Source organism: Saccoglossus kowalevskii, chromosome 11, assembly GCF_978046115.1.
Source record: "Saccoglossus kowalevskii chromosome 11, keSacKowa6.1, whole genome shotgun sequence".
Classification (NCBI taxonomy): Eukaryota; Metazoa; Hemichordata; class Enteropneusta; family Harrimaniidae; genus Saccoglossus; species Saccoglossus kowalevskii.
The window spans coordinates 20875019-20894410 of NC_140651.1; the positions used below are offsets into that span (position 1 = coordinate 20875019).

Below are 19392 nucleotides of genomic sequence, written 5' to 3' on the forward strand. Positions count from 1 at the left end.
TTGAAAGAAATTGCAATATAAAATATTCCGTCAGTAACACTTCTCAAGGGCGTATTTCACGGTCATTGTTATTTACGAAAATATTTGTTTATAATTTTATAAATTGGGTTGGCAATTCCCACCCCAATTAGTTATAATTTGTACATGTTTTAATAAATAAAATTAAAGATACACTAACAAAAATGAAATATTAATTATTTCATTATATAACCTGCACAAAATTAATCAATATTTTTCCCTGCTAGAATGATGTGTAATTTCATATTGGAACCCTGATAAAGTTCACAGCTGGCGATTTAGCAATACCCGTATCAGGGATAGTCAACTTCTTGTGATTTTGATTACATAACGTTTTTAGGTTCATGTACCTAAGCGGCCGTTCATCGGTAAACAATTAAGCCAAGGCATGACTATTCTCCGTTTGTACACAATCTGGGAAGTTCGAATTACTAAATGAAGTACACAGGACGGCGAAGCTGAACTATCCAAGAACCAACACATACCAAAAATCAAAATCGTCGTACCGTCACTGATTGGGAAAAAATCCTGTCCCACCACTGCCATTGCAACAGCCACAAACTGATTTTTGAATACTTTCGCTCTAAATTTATTACCTCCTTCCAGTTTTGTAATAGCAGTGTTCAATTGATCATGCTTTTTATTTTGCCTACTTTGCGCACTAGTAAGAGATCACCGGCGCCGACATTGTTACACTGTATCAACGTAATCCCAACGCAACTTTGAACTTTGAATGAACTGTAAATGTAACACAGCAGAATACGTCCTACCTAGTAATAACTAAGTGATTTCTAAAGACTGAATGATTTTTGCGAACTTCGTATACGGGACCCATTTAGTTATAAACTTACGTTATAGCTTCACGTTCATGTCCTACCATGGAAACGGTCAAAACAATTACTTGTCAGTGTCTGACTGTTATATACAGCCCAGAACACGTCAGAATAGTAAAAAAAAAAGTCAGAAAATGTCAGTTGCCCGTGCCTTGAGAGCCGTTGAACCAAAACAATCTGTTACCCTTCGCCGCCCACAGCATCGATATGATTTTATATTGCATGGAAAAGAACACTAAATGCAGCTATCCCGGTCAGCAATCAAATGATCAATCTTCATGATTTATGTAACTGGTATTTCCATCTATTTGCTTAATGGTCTGAATGTGTTTTTACGTACAGTGACGCGAACATTCAACAACGTGTTATATGTGATTTGAACTTATTATATTTTATTTACTTTTCAAAATTCATACTAACTTGTTATATTTTATTTTATTTTTCTGTATTGATTAATATTCCTATTCCTATATACTGAAAGAAATGTATATTTCTAAAGATGCAATAAACAATTATTATTATATTATTCAAAAACGTGTTGAACAGGAAGTCCATCTTGGGCTAGTGGCATTGTTTTGTGGAAAATGTGTCTCCACTGTCTTGCATCATCTCATAGAACATAATTAACCCTTTTTCATACAATGGTCTGGGTAAATCAAGTGCGCATACTCATTTTCAGCCAATCAGGCGTGCCGTAACAGCGAGTATTTCCTTGATTTACCCAGAATTCTGTGCGAATCCCCCTTGATTCTGGCTGCTGGCCATTTTCGTTCATGAAATCGTCGGATATCATCAGAAAACGCGGGATTTGTGCAGTTTTGAATAAAACCAAGTTAGCGATTATGAACAATGGTTATTAACGTAACACCTGATCCCCTCTAAAATTTTTGTTTCGCATTTTAAGGTAAGAAATCGACATTTGAAACCGACAGGGTGTCGATTTACTCGGTGCCGTGTTTCACAACTTGTTTATTTATATACGTATAGCGGATGATTTTTATTAAAAATTAGTATTTATTGATTTTCAGCCCCCAAGTGACTGTGCTTAAGAGGGATGGAAATCAGTTGATTTGAGGGTGTCACAGTAAGCGAGGTTGTAAATCGTTTTTATGTACGGGAGTCTGCACGATGCACTTCCACACTGTCCGTAGAGGACGCCATACATCAGTAGGATATGTTAATAAGCACCCAAAGGGAAGATGATTTGCCATGAGTTGAGTACCAGTAAACAACGCATTATTCGCCAAACTGACTTAGTTTACTAACACGAATTGCGTGTTTTTTGTCAGTAGTTAACACGATTAAAATATTTACAATATAGAATCATGTCAAATGTTCCAATACACTGTATATACATTATCAAATACAGGAGTAATGAACGACATCGAATTGTTCACACATTCTGGTATTTTTTGGCGGTAAAAATTCATTATTATTGAAATTCACCCAATTACAACTCCGACCGACCGCCATCCAGACACACACACGCACTCACATCCTCGAAACAATTTAACTGTGACGTATAATATTGGACGTTAGTTCTGTTGCTGAGAATATACTAGTACTATGTGTACAATAATTTTAACAAATTTTAAATCAAAAACTGCTGTTTTATGTTGGAAATTATTTGAAAACAAGTTTAAATAAATGGTACTGTACCTGTGTTAATACATAATTACAGAATTAACATATGACATAAGTGGCACAACATTGTGTAACCAGTTTTATATACGTTGTGTCAACGGATCACTTGTTATCAATCATTTGAATTCAATTGACGTACAGCAAGAAACACTGGCGGAAGTAACTAACAAATAAACAAACATATAAACATAATTTGCATACTATCAGTCTACGACTCGCCACGGACTTCACATCCTCACAGACATTGTTTGCAGATCTTTTGCAACGAGAACACAACGTAGTTTTCCCCGAGTCGTTTTCCAGTAAGTCTGCTTCCAGATTTCTTCTCGTTGAGAAATCGTCTCCGAAGTTTCTCAGCTCTGATATGGCATGGCTCCATCTTTGGTTTGTCACGTGACTCCAGAATATAGGAAACCTCCCCGTGCTGCCATATTGAAAATATACAGAAGAAATTACAGTTCTCTGCGCAACAGTCAGGTCATTGAACTTCTTCAAGTTTGTATTCCCTGCAAATAAAAATACGTTTTTATATATAACACATAATCTGCGCAGCAATTCCGTTAATTTAAATTTGTCTTTGTTGTGATGTTATTGTCACACAATCGGTCATACCAAGGACATTTTTTTTGTATTTATTAGCATATACCCTATTCCCCTCTAACGGATGCGCCAATTTCAACAATGTACGTCTGGGTTCGTGTCTTGGACAACGACAGGGTAAAATGGTTTACAAATCTAACTGACGTTGAACCCACCCAATCGAGCAGCAGCAAACAATGTGGACGTAGTATTTATGCCATTAATATAGATTGTACAAATGCATTTTAGCGGATGATTTAAACAAATTGTTTATTTACAATTCGAAATTGAATTTTTCATTCTCAGTGAATGTGTATATAGATTTTTGTCTGAATAACAGCACCCTGGGATATAGGCGTACAATGCTGCTGTACAATCGCACAGTCTACCTGTGTTTAATTTGTTGGTATATTCAAATTCGTGGCACATTTTGTGATGGCGTGAAATTGTCAGTGATTGATCGTTTATAGAAGAGGTGGGTGATAGTGTCATCTTGTGACATTATATTTTACCTATTTCCGTGACCTTATTGTCGTAAGCTTTTCTGACGTCATCTATTTGTTTGTTCATGACTTCGTTACTGAGGGTTGTTGCTTGGTTCTCGTCGAGATGAAGCGGCATTTCATCGAGTTTGTTTTGCGCTTCCATTCCCTGGAATTATACCAATATTTTGATTTAGATTATTAGCAACAGGAAATCGCTCCACATTTGCACTTCCAGCCCTTCACAATTCCATAGAACACAGCCTTCAAGAAAATATTACTTTCTAAAACCTGGAATAATATGCAGGATAACAGAAATGGAGAAATAATCCCCACCAGTAGCGCGATATACTATTGCATTGTCTTATGTCACCAGCCAGCTACATTATATATGACATAATATCTCCACTAATAGTAAAATTGATATAATACTGACAAATGACCGCAATTCACAATTTATTTTATTTTAAATAATTAACAATTATAATTATATACTAACCTTCAAACCAAAATACGGAGTGAATTTTGTTATGATTGTTTCAGAGATACCCATATTCCGGAAATATTTAGCATTTTTACTTCCCAGGTCGACACCATTGCCGATAGTGACTCCACTGTTTGCATGGACGTTACCATGTTCGTCTTTGGGAACGTATCCATCCACACGGAAACCTTCACGAGCTCTGATGAATGCTTTGTCGATAAGACAGTCATTTGACGTAGTAGCTACAAAAATGTCAGATAAGAGTGATTCAGAAACAAGAATATTACAACAGCAAAAAAAACGTAAGTTCATGCCATTCCAGTGTATCATCATTCAACGTCAATAAATTGTATAATTCATTCCCAGTCGACCGGTCTAGCGCTATACTCAAGTCACCAGTTATGCCGGCCACTACAATTTGCATTACCTTCCAGGGACGTGCTGGTATAATTACGGGCGCGGGTCATCATTATTGTTTTAAGGTAGGTGTTATAATAGATAGCATCTCGTAATAGATGTTCTGTTTTGTGCGACATAACCTACTTCCCCAAGGTACAGAATGGCACCTACAAGTCCAACTATAGGTCAAGCGCGCCAGACGGATTGAATGAGGGGTCAATCATTTGAAATCATGGGGGTGGGCGGAAAGATTGTTTGAGAAAACATGCAAGCTAGACACAGAGAGAATCGAAAATCGCATGCACAGTGTTACAGGGAAAAGATGTTAGCACATTCAAGAAAAATATAAATGTACAGATAAGACAACGAAATAAAAGACAAAGTTTTTCTCAGGGCGTTGGCCTGATGACCAATCCTAGAGAGCAAGGTAGTAGGCACTAAATAGTCAGGTCTAGTTTATTCGAGTAACTTGTAAGTCTCGAGTAGGAAAAGCACTTTATATATGAGGTAAATTACGTGACCATGGCACGGAATGATGATAACTAAAATTAAAGTACTTGATCCATGGCTATTTCGAAATGGTCATATCACTGAAATACAATAGTCAGTTTAACACAATTTCATTGTTTCAGTGTCCGAAGTTTTACTACATGATATGAAGTTTGTAGCAAAACTGTTTTTTTATTGTGGGTTTCAACTTGGCAACGAATTGTCCAATTTAGTGTGATCGTTTGTCGCTGGTAACTGTGACCGCCAACATACAACTTACACGGAGTTGTGACGTGAGTAGCTAATGCGACTTCGCATCATGTTAGTATCAATTAACTTCTTTATTTACAATACACAATTAACCGACGGCCCTATAAATATATACGTTACAAATAATTGGAATTACTGGTATGCCGCTGTAATTTTGCCGCTTATTTTGTTAATGACAATAAACTAAAATAGTTCCATGTATTATATCAATAAATATTGCCAACAAAATTGTATTAGTTGTCGAAAATGTTTAGATGACCAAGAAACTACTGTATATGGTGTGGGCGTGTCTCGTTAAAGCCGACAAAATGTCCAATAGAACAGAATGGCTATTGTTTTAAAGTTGACGATACTGCTAGCAGCATATATATCCCAATAGTCAGTTATTTACAGACTGAGTCAAAAAAAACAAGCTAGGCTGTATTCGCTGGCGGCTATAGTCGGTGTGACTGATAGCTGACTGTACTATTGTTTCTGAAATAGGATAAATATGTCGATTGTGAAACCGCCGTGAACTCACCTGTTGCCGTCACGCCTAACTGCACACAGGAGTCCAATAACACGACGACCATAACCACCAGCAGTGGGAGAAAAGCACACATATTGGTTGAAATATCAGCATTGAGTGAGAAATTGTATGTCTGGCCCCCAAAAAGCCTCAGAGTACTTCCTGTTTGCGGAGTTGTAATACGACTAGAATATATGAGAATTTACTTCCTTGTACGAATGGTTCTGTAGTTGACCGTCTTTCTCGCGACACGTGACCTAGGACATCCTATGAATGTGTAATTGGATATAAAACCATGATGTGCATTACTGTAAATGTATTAATTATTCACTGGGTTTTAATTTCGCTATTTTCGTTGATAAGTAAAATTCGCTTAAATAAAATCCACGCGGAACATGTAAAGTAACAATAGAATTATAAATTATTTTTCTGCCAAATTCGTGAACTTGAAGCCTAGTGAAAAGGCTCAAAAATCAAAATAGTGAAATTTGTCAGTGAAAATAAATGGTTTTACAGTAGAGTGTAAATGTTGGAATAGAAAACTATCAATGAGAGCCCATGGGTCTCCACATCGATGACATTGAAATCGAGTCTCAAAACGTGATTATATTTTTTACAAAGACGGGATCAAATCTTGCCAAGTTCTAGTATAGTATAGTACATTCCATATCGTGATTTATCACTTGACCCATGATTGGTGGGCCAAAGTTCGAACACTAACATTTACCTAGTGAGTATGCTATAGACCCAAAAGTAATGACATTATCATTATGATCAAAATATGATCACACAGTCCTGCCACTTACTAACCAAACAAGGAATATGGTTCATGTGACAAAGTATTCTAAATATGCAGTACTTAAAAAAGGTCAGGGCAGACGTAAGTCAAAACTATTAATTAAAATAAACTATATGATATGTAGTGCTGCTGCTACTTACATTTCTAATGACAGTTGACAATAACAATCACCATATTAACAAAAAAACAATGGAAGATGCGGAATTCTTTGAGTTACAGACATTGAGTTACAAAAACTACCACGTTCATATTTTAGAAACCACACCCACGTCTGTGAAACCACGCCCAACATGTAACTCGATGTTCAAGGAAATATACATTTTTTTGTTTGTTGAACGTCCACATTTAGTAATTCGAAATTTAGTTTACCGAACTTCGAGATACGGGCAACATAAAATTTTAGTTTTGTTTTGTTCAACGTTGTATATTTCCCGTAATTGGAAGTTCGGTTAACTGATAATTAAAATTCGAGTTACTAAATTGGAACGTTGAACAAAACAAACAATTATGATGTTGCCGGTAAATCGAAGTTCGGAAACTGTTATTTAAAGTTCGAGTTACTAAATGTAAACGTTTAACAAAAATAAAAATATATATGTTGCCCGTAATTCCAACTTAACATCGAGCCATAATTTGGACGTGGTTTCGCAAAAGAGGGCGTGGTTTATGAAATATGGGCGTGGTCGCTTTTAACTCGATGTTCGTAAATCGATGTCCGTAACTCGAACAAGCATCTTCTTCGAGTTACGAGCAACATAGACTTTTTTCATCGCCTGGATGCTTTTTCATTATTTTTATTATGCGTCAATACAGTTTTTAAGTCAGTCCTGCGGGCGATCGAGGCCAAATCAAAGATGGCAATATACTCCCTACAAAATAGATAAAACAATATACAATATACTATCCATTATACAAAATATAACAATATAATCTCTGCAAGAAAAGGAACAAATTTTTTTTTAATCTGCCATACAAGACAACATACTATCTAAAAGAAACGATATAACAATATACTCTCTATTACTGTAAAAAGGTTAACTATTCACTGGTTATTTTGCTGACAGGAAAATGCGCTAAATTAAAACCCAGTGCATATGTAAAATTTAGCATAGACTACATCATCTAAATGATAAATACGTGAATTTAAAACCTACTGAATATGCCTGAAATGATAAATCAGTGAAAATTAGTCATTTTACAGTATATAAGATATACCAATATACTCTCTACTATATAGGATATAACAATATACTCTCTACTATATAGGATATAACAATATACTCTCTACTATATAGGATATAACAATATACTCTCTACTATATAAGATATAACAATATACTCTCTACTATATAAAATATAATAATATACTCTCTACTATATAAGATATAACAATATACTCTCTATTATATAAGATATAACAATATACTCTCTACTATATAAGATATAACAATATACTCTCTACTATATAAGATATAACAATATACTCTCTACTATATAAGATATAACAATATACTCTCTACTATATAAGATATAACAATATACTCTCTACTATATAAGATATAACAGAATACTCTCTACTATATAAGATATAACAATATACTCTCTACTATATAAGATATAACAATATACTCTCTACTATATAAGATATAACAATATACTCTCTACTATATAAGATATAACAATATACTCTCTACTATATAAGATATAACAATATACTCTCTACTATATAAAATATAATAATATGCTCCCTACAACATGAAATATAACATACTCTCCAAAATACAAAATAATACAATAGAGTTTCTATAAGAAAAGATATAACAATTCAAGTTTGCTATGTACTATTCAGTAAAACTATGTACTATTATATTATCTAGATCTGTGTTGTCATTCCGGCGTTATAATTATCAAAGAACATAATTTACATACTATCAGGCAACTAATTACTATACGTCTTGGCACAGTGTAGTTTTTATCTGAGTCGTTTGCTATTAAGTCTGCTTCCTGATTTCGTCTCTTCGGGAAATCGTCGTGGAAGTTTCTCAGCTCTGATATAGCATCGCTCCATCGTTGGTTGGTCACGTGACTCCAGAATGTCGGAAATCTTCCTGGGTCACCGTATTGGAAATAGACGGAAGCGATGACTGTTCTCTGTGCAACAGTCAATTCATCGAACTTTTTCAGATTTGTATTCCCTGGGAATTAATCAATAAATAATTTGAGTAGTGTGTTTCTATTTGAAATTGATTGATGTCGGTGTAAAACACAATTACAAGTTCAACATACTAATCCCGTCTTTAAAGAAGGGTACCGGTAGTGTTGATGATGATGAATTAAAATTGACGAGCCATACCTTATACCATTTTGTTTGTTTTTGTGTCAATTTTCAAGTTGACCAAAAGCGATGAAAGGGTATCCGAGAAAATGACATCGGCCTATATTATTATTAATTATAGTAAGGCCACACCGACTTAATTTTATGTATGACATCCGCGCGCGCATTAGTTTTCGCCTGCTCTCAAAAAAACAAAAACAATCTCCGACGACGAGTCTCCACAGATCGGTTTTCTCTCCGGAACTTGCCGACTCATATTGTCGCAAAGCGCTGGCTTGTCGTAAAACTCGTTTTGGACTACCCCAAAATGTACCAATTTTGTCGTAAATGATCTTCTGCACATGCGCATTGCCTTGCCGGGAATTCCAACATGGCGACCACGCCACCAAAATACGTGTGCATAAAAGTTCAGAGGAAAAATAGAGGGATTGTTGTCGGCCAGGGAGATGTGACGTTTACACAGATATACGAGAGATTGGTAGCGGCAAGCGAGTTTCCCCCAGACAACTTTAAGGACATATTGTCCAGAGTGGCTGTCCCGCGTTTCTTATTATTTTTTTTTCATTTTCTGATTCGAATAATTTGCTTGCACACAGAGTCAGTAATATTTTGATCATATGACGAATTTTCATCAAGATACATGTACATAATTTTCTGCATCCAAATTTTTGTTAACTCTCTGTTGGTGTTTTTTTTTCAATATCGAGCTTCTTATAAAGTTAAAGTAGTTCTAGAGCATTTGTGTCTACACTTTGTCTATCTGAAGTGTCACTTTATAAAACTGTAGTGAGTTTGAAGTTGATTTCCAAGTTGCTGTTGACAAACGTATTGTTCATTTTTAATTCTTTTTTTTTTCAATACAACACAGTCAGTTTTTCTTCATTATTGAATTGATGTGTATGCCTTTGGCAAAGCTAACATCTACCTTATCCTCTTGCCTTTTCAAAATGCCTTTTCATGATACCTGTGACAGTAATATAGTACGAGATGTGTACATCAACATGTGTTTCCTACAAATAAAGACTTGTTGTTTTTTTGATAAACTGTGTTCTGTGGTTCAATTCGTATTACCAGCTCCGTAGATAAGTGGTTTTAGCAGCATTTTTTTTAGCAGGATTTTTTTTTCGCCCTCTCGCATTAGTTTTGGGGTATCCAGAGAATGTCATCCATAAAATTAAATCAGTGTAGCCTAATTCGAATATTTCTGATATTTTCAGATTTCGGCTAAAACGCGCGCCACATTTTTCTTCTGAATTTGGTTGACTTTATAAATTCTATTCACATTTTATAGAAATGACGAATTTTGAATTCATATAATGTTTTACCTATTTCCGTCACTTTATTGTCGTACTCTCTCATGACGTCATTTATCTCATTAACCATGACACGGTTACTCAGATCGGCTGCTTCGTCTTTTTCGAGATGGAGCGGCATTTCATTTAGCTTGTTTTGCGCTGCGGTTCCCTGAAATTAGTGTTTGTTTAGTGTATTAGCAACAGAGGCACAGGAGAATTGGTCACAGTCACACAGTTATCTCCGTCACGGTGTTGCCTCCATATGGAGTCGGAACATATGTCGACACCCAGGTGTGTACACAGTCTCCTTTTTGTTCTGGTTACGCCTTCTTTTCAATAAGCGCCCAGGAACATTTCTCAGGAAAGAGGTCAATTTCAGACTCCGTCACAGATGAATCCCGTGAAATGTGTGACAAATAATGGGTAATTACCTCCCGAGAAATTGAAATAAGTTGAAAAATATCTTTCTAAAATAAGTACTGTCATGGGGCATCATTCGTGTTGACTACAGAACACCGATACATGGTTCCACGTTGTTTAATTATGTATAGATTCAATTAGTATAACACTGGCTATGTATAATTAACATTTGTGGAAGTACTGAAGTTATCGCCGCAAAATTTCTATACATCTTATATACCAGGTGGGTTATTATTACCAATAGAAATAATAAACAATTAGAGAAATACTAACCCTCAGCCCAAAATACGGCGTGAATTTTGTTATGGTTGATTCGGGCACGTCCATATCCCGGAAGTATTTGGCATTTTTGTTTCCCATATCGACACCGCTACCGATAGTGACTCCACTGTTTGCATGAACGTTACCATGTTTGTCTTTGGGAACGTATCCATCCACACGGAAACCTTCACGAGCTCTGATGAATGCTTTGTCGATAAGACAGTCAGTTGACGTCGAGAAACCTACATGATAATGCATGTCATTATTAGTGTGGTTCAATCACATGTTTAGGTTGACTGAACGAGCAATATTTCCTGGAAAACTATTGAGGTCGTCAGAAAGAAACACAGCATACTAGACAAACTGTGGTAACACTAAATTAAAGCCAACGCCTTATGTCATTGACGGTCAGGAACCAACCCGTTTTATTAAAACAGTTTCTCTATCCGAAGTCACTAAAGAAATATGTTGGAGAAAACTACCTGAAAAACAATCACTGGGAAACCATGGTTTCATAAAAAATAAAGTTTGGAGACCATATATTTTTTATCTGGGATTTGTGAACTACTACATTTAACGTTTTAACCTTTTCACCACCAGTTCCCTCTTTTCATCACAAATTCACAAAATAGTCCTGTTTATAGTCTGCACTTTCCTTCAGAATATTGGAACAAAAAATAGCCAAATTGTTAGAGTAAAAACTGAAAATTGACTCAAATCTTGTCTGTTGTCTCCGAAATTAGGGTTTCTTTACAGAACTATTAAAGAATTTAAAAAAGAAAAGTGCAGACAAAATTGGACGAGAAAGTATGCTGGCGAACAGGTTAATTGTAGCCAACAAAAATAAGAACGTTGCTGAATCCGATTCCAGTGAATATAATGGATACACATTTTATAGGTTATCGTCTTAATAATTCTTTAATATAACCAGACATTTTGGGCAATGGTCTTTCATCGGTGTTGCGGAATAGGGGGCAGTGTAATATTTTCGTTTCGTTTTTATTCGGTCGAGGTGGAACAACATAGTACTAAATCAGTGGAAATGGGGATACATTGTGCCAATAGATGAAGAAGGCGCAAAAAACGGACCCATCTAACTACCGGCCTATCACAGTATTACCAGTTATTACGTTTTTGTAAAGTTAGCTCCATGGTCTGTGCAAAATATTTTAATCATTGTCCTAACTCCTAAAGACTTTTCAATCATAATCAGTTCACAGTTCTCACATCGGAGACGTGCCGTTGCTTTTCAAATGTGTGACGCTGGCGGCCTTACATTTCATAGCTGTGTTTTTTAAGTTTTAATAAAATTAATTAGGTTGATGTTTAGCCCTCAATTAACTTGATGCTTGTGTATACTGCCCACGGCCTTTTGAGAAGAAATGTACAAATAACGTTCTACTACAATGACGTCATTAACCCGAATAATTTTGTCCTCGTGCGATCTAATGAAAATAGCTGCCACTAGAGTTATGTACTGTTCAGCGACCTAAACAACTTTAAACGGATCATTCGCGTCGCGGTTTTCGCGTTGGTGAGTGTTTTAATAGACATACTATCGATTGGTGATAGTTTCGATGGTGTGAGATGATGAGGAATTTGTGTACTCTCATCGACGTCGACTTTCATTTGCCATGCTATTTGGCATCTTACGTTTGTGTTACGAAAATCGTGCGGAGGAATCATAGCTCTTCTGCGTCAACATTGAAGACAACGAGTCACTGTTCAAATTATTATAAAGAAAAGTCGCATCTATAAACTGTAAATATAGAACCACGCTCTGTACTTGAAATGGTCATACAATTCAACGATTTGGGTGATTCAGATGTTATTCAATACATGAGAAACGAGTTAACTACTTAAGATATCCAACGTATGACGATGATTACGCCTGCGCAGAGAAACTCTCCTACAATGGTTCAAATATCGTCATGGTCGTATTACAACCAGTATAGGCCACAGTGTACTTCATATGCGAGAAACAGAAAATCCTGAAAAATACTGAAAACTGACAACATCCAGATTAATTCTGCACATCTTGACCTTAAGATGAAGCATGAACCTTTTGCGCGTCAAATGTGTCCAAAAAAAGTCGGACATTTAAGATTCGGTTTTTGCATTCGAATAAAGTCAGCACTGGGTGGTCTTTAGTAGACCTATTGTCTCTACCAAATGTAGTGAACAAATTCCGGAATACTTGTTGGGCTTCCAGGCACCACCTCGCCTCATTAACGCAACCACTTTGTCTGAGCGATCGATTTTTCGCTGGAGGAAAGGCATGACAAGTCACTTGCTAAAGTCGGGGATATTTCGCCAGATTTTTTTCATGATGGCACTAAATGAACACCAAGAAGCATTGCAGTGCCAGTTAATCATTTTATATGGCTTGTAGTTCCGAATCTGGAAATAATATGCTTGTCGAGTGATGCCAATCTTGTGAATGCGATGTTGTACAAATTCAATCCCATTCCAAGTGCCGAACACTACTGTCATCTGAGTACTTTGTTACGCCCCCTAGTGGTGTTCTGGCGAAACCCAACAACGAGATAGTCCCCAATTGGAAATCCATAGACGGACATGTAAACATATATGAGCAGATTGCTATATGAAAATGATAAACAAAGTTGATAACCTGGCTCTAAAATGGAAACTCAACATGCCATACAAAAAAATCGGGTAAACAAGATATACCTACTGTATTTGGATTGCACCTAGAGAAATCACTGGAAAAACACCAAGATTAGAACATCCAAATACACATAGAATAAACCAAAGACACTAGACACTTTTTCTAGTGTTTCTGAATAAACCCACTGATAAACAAAAGACCACACGTGAGTCCCACCTTTGACCCAGGTGATGCACGCCCTCAAATGGCGCTCACCTAAAAAAATAAAATTAAAATAAATCATTGGTTCTTGCAAGGCATTTCAATTGTGGTTGTCTGCTAATTCAAAACATTGACGTCTATGTCCCTATATAGGGCCTTATCCTCAAAACTGTTCGCGTGTAAACTAGATGACTAGAGGTACTGAGGGAGACATGTGTGGGAAATTTCGTCAAAACACGCTGCAAACGTGTACAAAGGAATGAGCAATTAGTTGTGTGAGAAAAGAAGTTCCTCTTCACTCAATTGCGTAGTATCCATGGTTACTGCATTGCACCTTTCATGCTAATGAAATCAAGAATGTGCCATGCGGAGATTTATATTATAAATAACTTGCTGATTGTATGTAGTTCGAATAATAAAATACATAAATACACAAATAACAACTGCAACGTGTTGAAAGGGTTGAAACAGATGATCGCTAAACACTACGTAGTAGTTTTCCAGTGCAGTTGAAACGATGGAAGCGATATGAATAGAGTGGGTCGGAGCTTGAATCAGTATATGGTCGATTTTAATACTTAACACAATATATCCTTTATTACAGAAATAGCCTATGGAATAATAGGAAACTTAATGTGTCCTACAAGAGTGTTAATTATTTAAGGAAAACGCCGTCAAATTGAAAATTCGATTAAATTGAAAGATTATGACGTCAGAAAGTAGGATCCGCGTGCACATAGCTAAATGGTTACAACAAAAATCGTGTCAATATTAACTTCTCCGCAAGGTAAATCAGTACAGGTATATGGACTTTGAAAACATAAACTCTGAAAGTTCGTTGAACTCAGACTCGACCTAGATGTACATCTAGATGTATTTCCTCGACCCATATATTTGTATTCACACGTATGCGAAGCTGCTTGCGGAATGACACTATCGACACCGAGACAGCTGGAAGCCTCCGCGAAAGCAAGGACCAAACTCGCTCTGAAAGGACAAAAACGATTTCGGGACTGCTATTTTGTTTTCATGCTACTCCTTGTTTCGGCGGCGGCTTTGGTAATATACATCGTATCACCCGAGCTTGGTGGTTCGCGTTGGGCGATTCTGTCTTCAGGTGCATTTGGATGGGTATCTATGTACCTGTTCTTGTGTAGATATTTCCCTCGTTTTACGTGGTACGGGTACGGTCCTGTAACGCCGATCAAGAAAAGCATCATCGTTACCAATGGCGACAGCGAGCTTGGATATTATCTGGCGAAGGAACTTGATATGTGTATGTTTTCGTCCATCTTTGTTGGCTCAAAGCACCCAGGTGAGTACTTCGTATGCACTGATTGGGATCATGTTGTGTATCTTTCAAAGTGTCACCATTTTTTTAACCCCGGACTCTAACCAACTACATAACGCAGGTACATTGGAGAAACCCATAATTCAGTTGAGCACGTGTCACATAGTGACATTGCTCTCAATTTGTTTATAAATTATTATAATTTTTTAGGTGAATTTCAGCAATTGCATTTGCAATTTCAATATATTTTTTTTACTAATTTCTTTGTTTATGTTTCTTAACTTTCATGTAGTTATTTTTGTGTTACAAATATCTGATTTCATCCCCTCCGGGGAAAGTTAAGTGTTAATAAATAAACTAAGATAATTTTAAGCGCAAAACGAATTCAAACAATTGACTTCACTAATGTGTCGCGCCCTCTATCGACAACGCACTTCCGTGACGTCGAATGACCGTGACGTAGTAGATGTGTGTGAGCAATGTCGTTTAAATAGACAATTCTGATGGTGCATTCATTCCTCATTTAAAATATAGTAATTTTAAAATAAACAGTATGTTTTATTAACAGAACTCTGCACGTAACAGACGTATTTCGTCGTTAGGGGGCGCAACTTTTAGACTTTCAAAAAGTCAAACACCTGTTCTACAGCCAGGTAAAGATAAATGAGTGGCCACTGGTGACGTCACGCTGAGCGATACTTACGTCACTCCGATATTGAGCGTGACAATGGCAACGTATGGTGCGCCACCAACGACATATCACGCTATTAGATTATTTATCTAACACGAGAGGATGAATTCACATTGCGTATTATTATTAATCTTCTTTTTACAATTAGAATCGTAAATGGTAGTTTAATACCGCCTTTAATTTTGTCTTTCGTCCAGATAAAGGATATGTTAAACGATTAGTTGACGAATGTACAAAAAAAGTTGTGGTGATTCCTTTGGACGTTACTTCTGACGAATCGGTTGCCAAGGCGATGGAGTTAATAAATGACTGTCTGGACCGCCGCAACAACGGTACGTTGTATTCAACGATCACATTTTACTACACAGTCTCAATAATATTAAAAGTTAGGCAAGTGCACATGATAGATGAACCGTGTTTACATTTGTGACACAGTATATACACAGTGTCCGTAAACAGACTGATGTACCCCGATGTATTCATTGTTAATGCTTTTCTACTTCGCAGAATTGTGGGGTGTCGTTAACAACGCTGCGGTCACGTCATGGGGTGAAATCGAATGGCTTCCACTTGAAACGTACAAGAATGTGGCCGAGGTTAATGTGTACGGCGTAGTACGCGTTATAAAAGCAGTGTTACCTCTTATCAGACGAATCCAAGGTACTCATTGTACGCAGCTGTCCAATGACAATGACATTGTGGCATACGCCTCAAATAAAAGCAGTAATTTTCAGGGACAATTTATTACATGATTGTGTAGGCCTTCTTCATATAGAATATTCATAGATCTTAACAAACTGTCTTCGACCGTTCAGCCACAGTCACGCGTATTGTATTGTAGTAGGAACGTTCATTTTTTATATGAAAAAGTAGTCGTCGCGCTACGCATGCACGAGATATATGGGTCTCATATAAACAAAGATGGCGACTTTGACTGTTGCGCAGAACAATGAGTACGAACTGAGACGTTTCAAAGCTCTAAGTAGGTAATTTTTAGGTGATTGGAAGGTATCGAAAGAGTCGCCGGCGGTATTCAGTGCAAATCGCCGCGCCCAGGTCAAACCTCATATTTGTGATTTCCATTTTAAGAGCACATTGGATTGTGGGAAAACCAATGTTTATCAACACAAATGTCGCACATGCGCAGCGCGACGACCACAGCGCTTTAAAAGATTATTCAGCCATATAGTCGCTTTCAATCAAAACCTACCACCCGTGTACATATACTGTAACGGGATAGACGCTTGAAAAAATGTGTGGTCGGATCTTTTTTTTCAGTGTTACGTGAACGACAAGGCTAAATTATTCTTTATTGTAAATTTTCTTGTTTACCCATCATTTTAGTCTTTGTGGAAATCTTCCGGCATTCCGTTGCGATTAAATTGCTTGCGCCCTCTGCCGGTGGCTATGTGTTTGATATTTAATCAGATCTTGGGATTCTTTTTTTTATTCTTTTAGTTGTTCATATTGTAAATTATAAATGTTATTTTTTTTTTGAATTTATTTTCTTACTTCTATTTTTTTATTGTATGACTATGAAAGCCTGAAGATCTCATTCGTGAGATCCCAGATAACTAGCAGCCGATCTAAAAAAAACAAAAAACATTGTATACAATGATTATTTCATTTGCACGCAAGTGTCGAAGTCCAATCATGGCTGTATATTATAATGTCTTCTCTGATTGGTTAACGAAGTTTGCGAGAGTTGAATGAGGTCTCCTATGTAGATTGTTCAGATTTGTGGGCTTTTGTGATCTACTGACAGTTACACAAATTAAACTAGTAGGAAACAATTTTAAAAAAATACATGAAATCACAAAATTAAAAAAAAATGTTGTTGAGGGTCTATGGTTCAATTGAATTAAAACATTAAAACGATTCAGAATTTGTTGTTGAATAATTGAAAAAAACTTTTCTAATAGTAGACATGGATTCAATAACATATTGTATTTTCATACTCAGGACGTATTGTGAACGTCAATGATGTGCGTGGTCTGTCTTCAGTACCCGGATGTGCAGCTTTCTCGATGACGAAGTACGCCATGGAAAGCTTCTCAGATACGTTGAGATATGAAATGAAACAATGGGATGTAAAGGTGAGTTTCCAATGACGTCATCCACACCGTACATTATCCATTATTTTGACTATGCATCCATTCTTTATATGCAAACGAAAGTTATCCTTTTTTCACACATATTGTAAGCACGTGTGTAAACCATGCATGTATTAATGTCTGACTGTAAACCACGCGTCTATTCATATGCAGAATGCAAACCACGCGTGCATTCATATAAAGATTGTAAACTACGCGTGTATTTATATGGAGATTGTAAACGGCGTGTGTATTCCCATTGAGACTGTGTACTATGTCCGTATTCACATGGCATCTGTGAACATCGCGTGTGTTCATGTGAAGACTGTTAACTATGCATGTATTCATATGGAGACTGGACTGCTCGTGTATTCATTCGTATGGAGATTATAAATAACACGTGAACTTGTATGGTGATTGCATTCCACATAATGTATCCTCATATGAAGAGGTACACATGTATTCATTGTTGAAATTGTTAACAACGCGTGCAATTTTTATGTGGATAGTGTGTACCACGTGTATATTGATATGATGATTGTAATCCCCGCGTCTATTTATATGGAGGCTGTTAACAAAGCATGTACGTATATGGAGATTGCATACTCCGCATGTATTCATATTGTGATTATAAATAACATATGTACTTATATGGAAATTGTAATCTACACATGTATTCACATGGAGGTAACAAAAATATGTATTAATATGAAGATGGCAATCCGCATGTATATTATATGGAGACTAAACTACGATAATAATCATATGAAGATTGTTAATTACGTGTGTATTCATGTGAACTTTGTAATCCACACGTATATTTATGTAGAGATTGTTAACAACGCATGTAATATTTATATTGATAATGTAAACCACGAGTGTATATAATCACATGAAAAATGTGTGTATAATCATATTCAAGAAATAAACATGAACAGTGAACCAGACGATAAATGAGAAGCAAAAACTATTAAAGGGGAAAAACAAGCCTCATGGATCTGACTCTCAACAAGGTGTCATGTGTCCTTATTTGGTCTAGCAAAGAAGAGATATGGAATTATAGAAAATATTAACAATATCTAAAGGACAATTTTAATGAAATGAATTTCTCTATTATTTCCAGTATAATAATAGTTAACTCTTTGACATTAAATGCCAAACACACCTTTAATAAACAAAATAAATGTTCATAATTTGTCTACATAATGGTCTAAATTCAACAAAGAAATTATTTGAAACAATGCATAAAAAAGTGTTCAAAGTATGAAATAATAATGGTTCAAAGAATTAAGACAAGGAAATATTAAATGGACCAGAGACAGAAAGTACTTTCTCACCAAATTTTGTCTGCACTTTTTTTTTTTATAATCTTCAGTATTACTGGAAATGAACCCTAATTTGGAAGCCAATAGACAAAATTTGAGTCAATTGTCAGTTTTTACTCAAAATTTTTTGTCCCATTTTGTGATGAAAAGAGGTGGTTAAAAAGTTAAGAGAAAGCCAAAATGCATTTTCTCCTGTCATGGTGTCTACTTTTCAACTGATATATATGTATATGTAATCATGGTATTTTAAAAATGGAATGTATTGGTGGGAGAGGACGGAACATTTGTGGTGCAAAAAAATATGCTGTTTATAATTATCCAACCATGTAATTATAGTACTTCATTT

At 36.1% G+C, this 19392-nt stretch overlaps 3 protein-coding genes across 3 annotated transcripts; 1 reads left to right on the plus strand and 2 right to left on the minus strand.

Annotated features, from left to right (window-relative positions):
• Nucleotides 1–2179: 2179 nt before the first annotated feature.
• On the minus strand, nucleotides 2180–5854 carry LOC144362825 (uncharacterized). Its single transcript, XM_078013890.2, has 4 exons — nucleotides 5719–5854; nucleotides 4056–4282; nucleotides 3587–3725; nucleotides 2180–3001 (listed from the first exon to the last, which is right to left on the minus strand). The coding sequence occupies exons 1-4, from the start codon at nucleotides 5798–5800 to the stop codon at nucleotides 2622–2624; spliced, it is 828 nt and encodes a 275-aa protein (XP_077870016.2). The 5' UTR covers nucleotides 5801–5854; the 3' UTR covers nucleotides 2180–2621.
• A 1467-nt stretch (nucleotides 5855–7321) lies between these two features.
• On the minus strand, nucleotides 7322–12502 carry LOC146736290 (uncharacterized). Its single transcript, XM_085505267.1, has 5 exons — nucleotides 12373–12502; nucleotides 10829–11058; nucleotides 10166–10304; nucleotides 8458–8700; nucleotides 7322–7374 (listed from the first exon to the last, which is right to left on the minus strand). The coding sequence occupies exons 1-5, from the start codon at nucleotides 12500–12502 to the stop codon at nucleotides 7322–7324; spliced, it is 795 nt and encodes a 264-aa protein (XP_085361393.1).
• Nucleotides 12503–14573: 2071 nt separating this feature from the next.
• Nucleotides 14574–19111, plus strand: LOC102810187 (D-beta-hydroxybutyrate dehydrogenase, mitochondrial-like). The gene is made up of 5 exons (XM_006823385.1): nucleotides 14574–14961; nucleotides 15826–15960; nucleotides 16136–16288; nucleotides 17591–17724; nucleotides 19097–19111. Exons 1-5 carry the CDS (start codon nucleotides 14574–14576, stop codon nucleotides 19109–19111), a joined length of 825 nt encoding a protein of 274 aa, XP_006823448.1.
• Nucleotides 19112–19392: the final 281 nt, after the last annotated feature.

Excerpts from the sequence above, each read along its gene's own strand:
- LOC146736290 (XM_085505267.1), bottom strand. The coding sequence starts at position 12,502 with ATGATTCCTCCGCACGATTTTCGTAACACAAACGTAAGATGCCAAATA. Across the intron at positions 8,701-10,165 it reads CAATAAAGTGACGGAAATAG|GGAATACAAATCTGAAAAAG; the intron begins GTAAAACATTAT and ends ATTAATTCCCAG. Across the intron at positions 7,375-8,457 it reads AAACTACACTGTGCCAAGAC|GGAGTATATTGCCATCTTTG; the intron begins GTATAGTAATTA and ends TCTATTTTGTAG.
- LOC144362825 (XM_078013890.2), bottom strand. The coding sequence starts at position 5,800 with ATGTGTGCTTTTCTCCCACTGCTGGTGGTTATGGTCGTCGTGTTATTG. Across the intron at positions 4,283-5,718 it reads GTTAGGCGTGACGGCAACAG|CTACTACGTCAAATGACTGT; the intron begins GTGAGTTCACGG and ends ACATTTTTGTAG. Across the intron at positions 3,002-3,586 it reads CAATAAGGTCACGGAAATAG|GGAATACAAACTTGAAGAAG; the intron begins GTAAAATATAAT and ends TTTTATTTGCAG.
- LOC102810187 (XM_006823385.1), top strand. The coding sequence starts at position 14,574 with ATGACACTATCGACACCGAGACAGCTGGAAGCCTCCGCGAAAGCAAGG. Across the intron at positions 14,962-15,825 it reads TGTTGGCTCAAAGCACCCAG|ATAAAGGATATGTTAAACGA; the intron begins GTGAGTACTTCG and ends TCTTTCGTCCAG. Across the intron at positions 15,961-16,135 it reads TCTGGACCGCCGCAACAACG|AATTGTGGGGTGTCGTTAAC; the intron begins GTACGTTGTATT and ends TCTACTTCGCAG.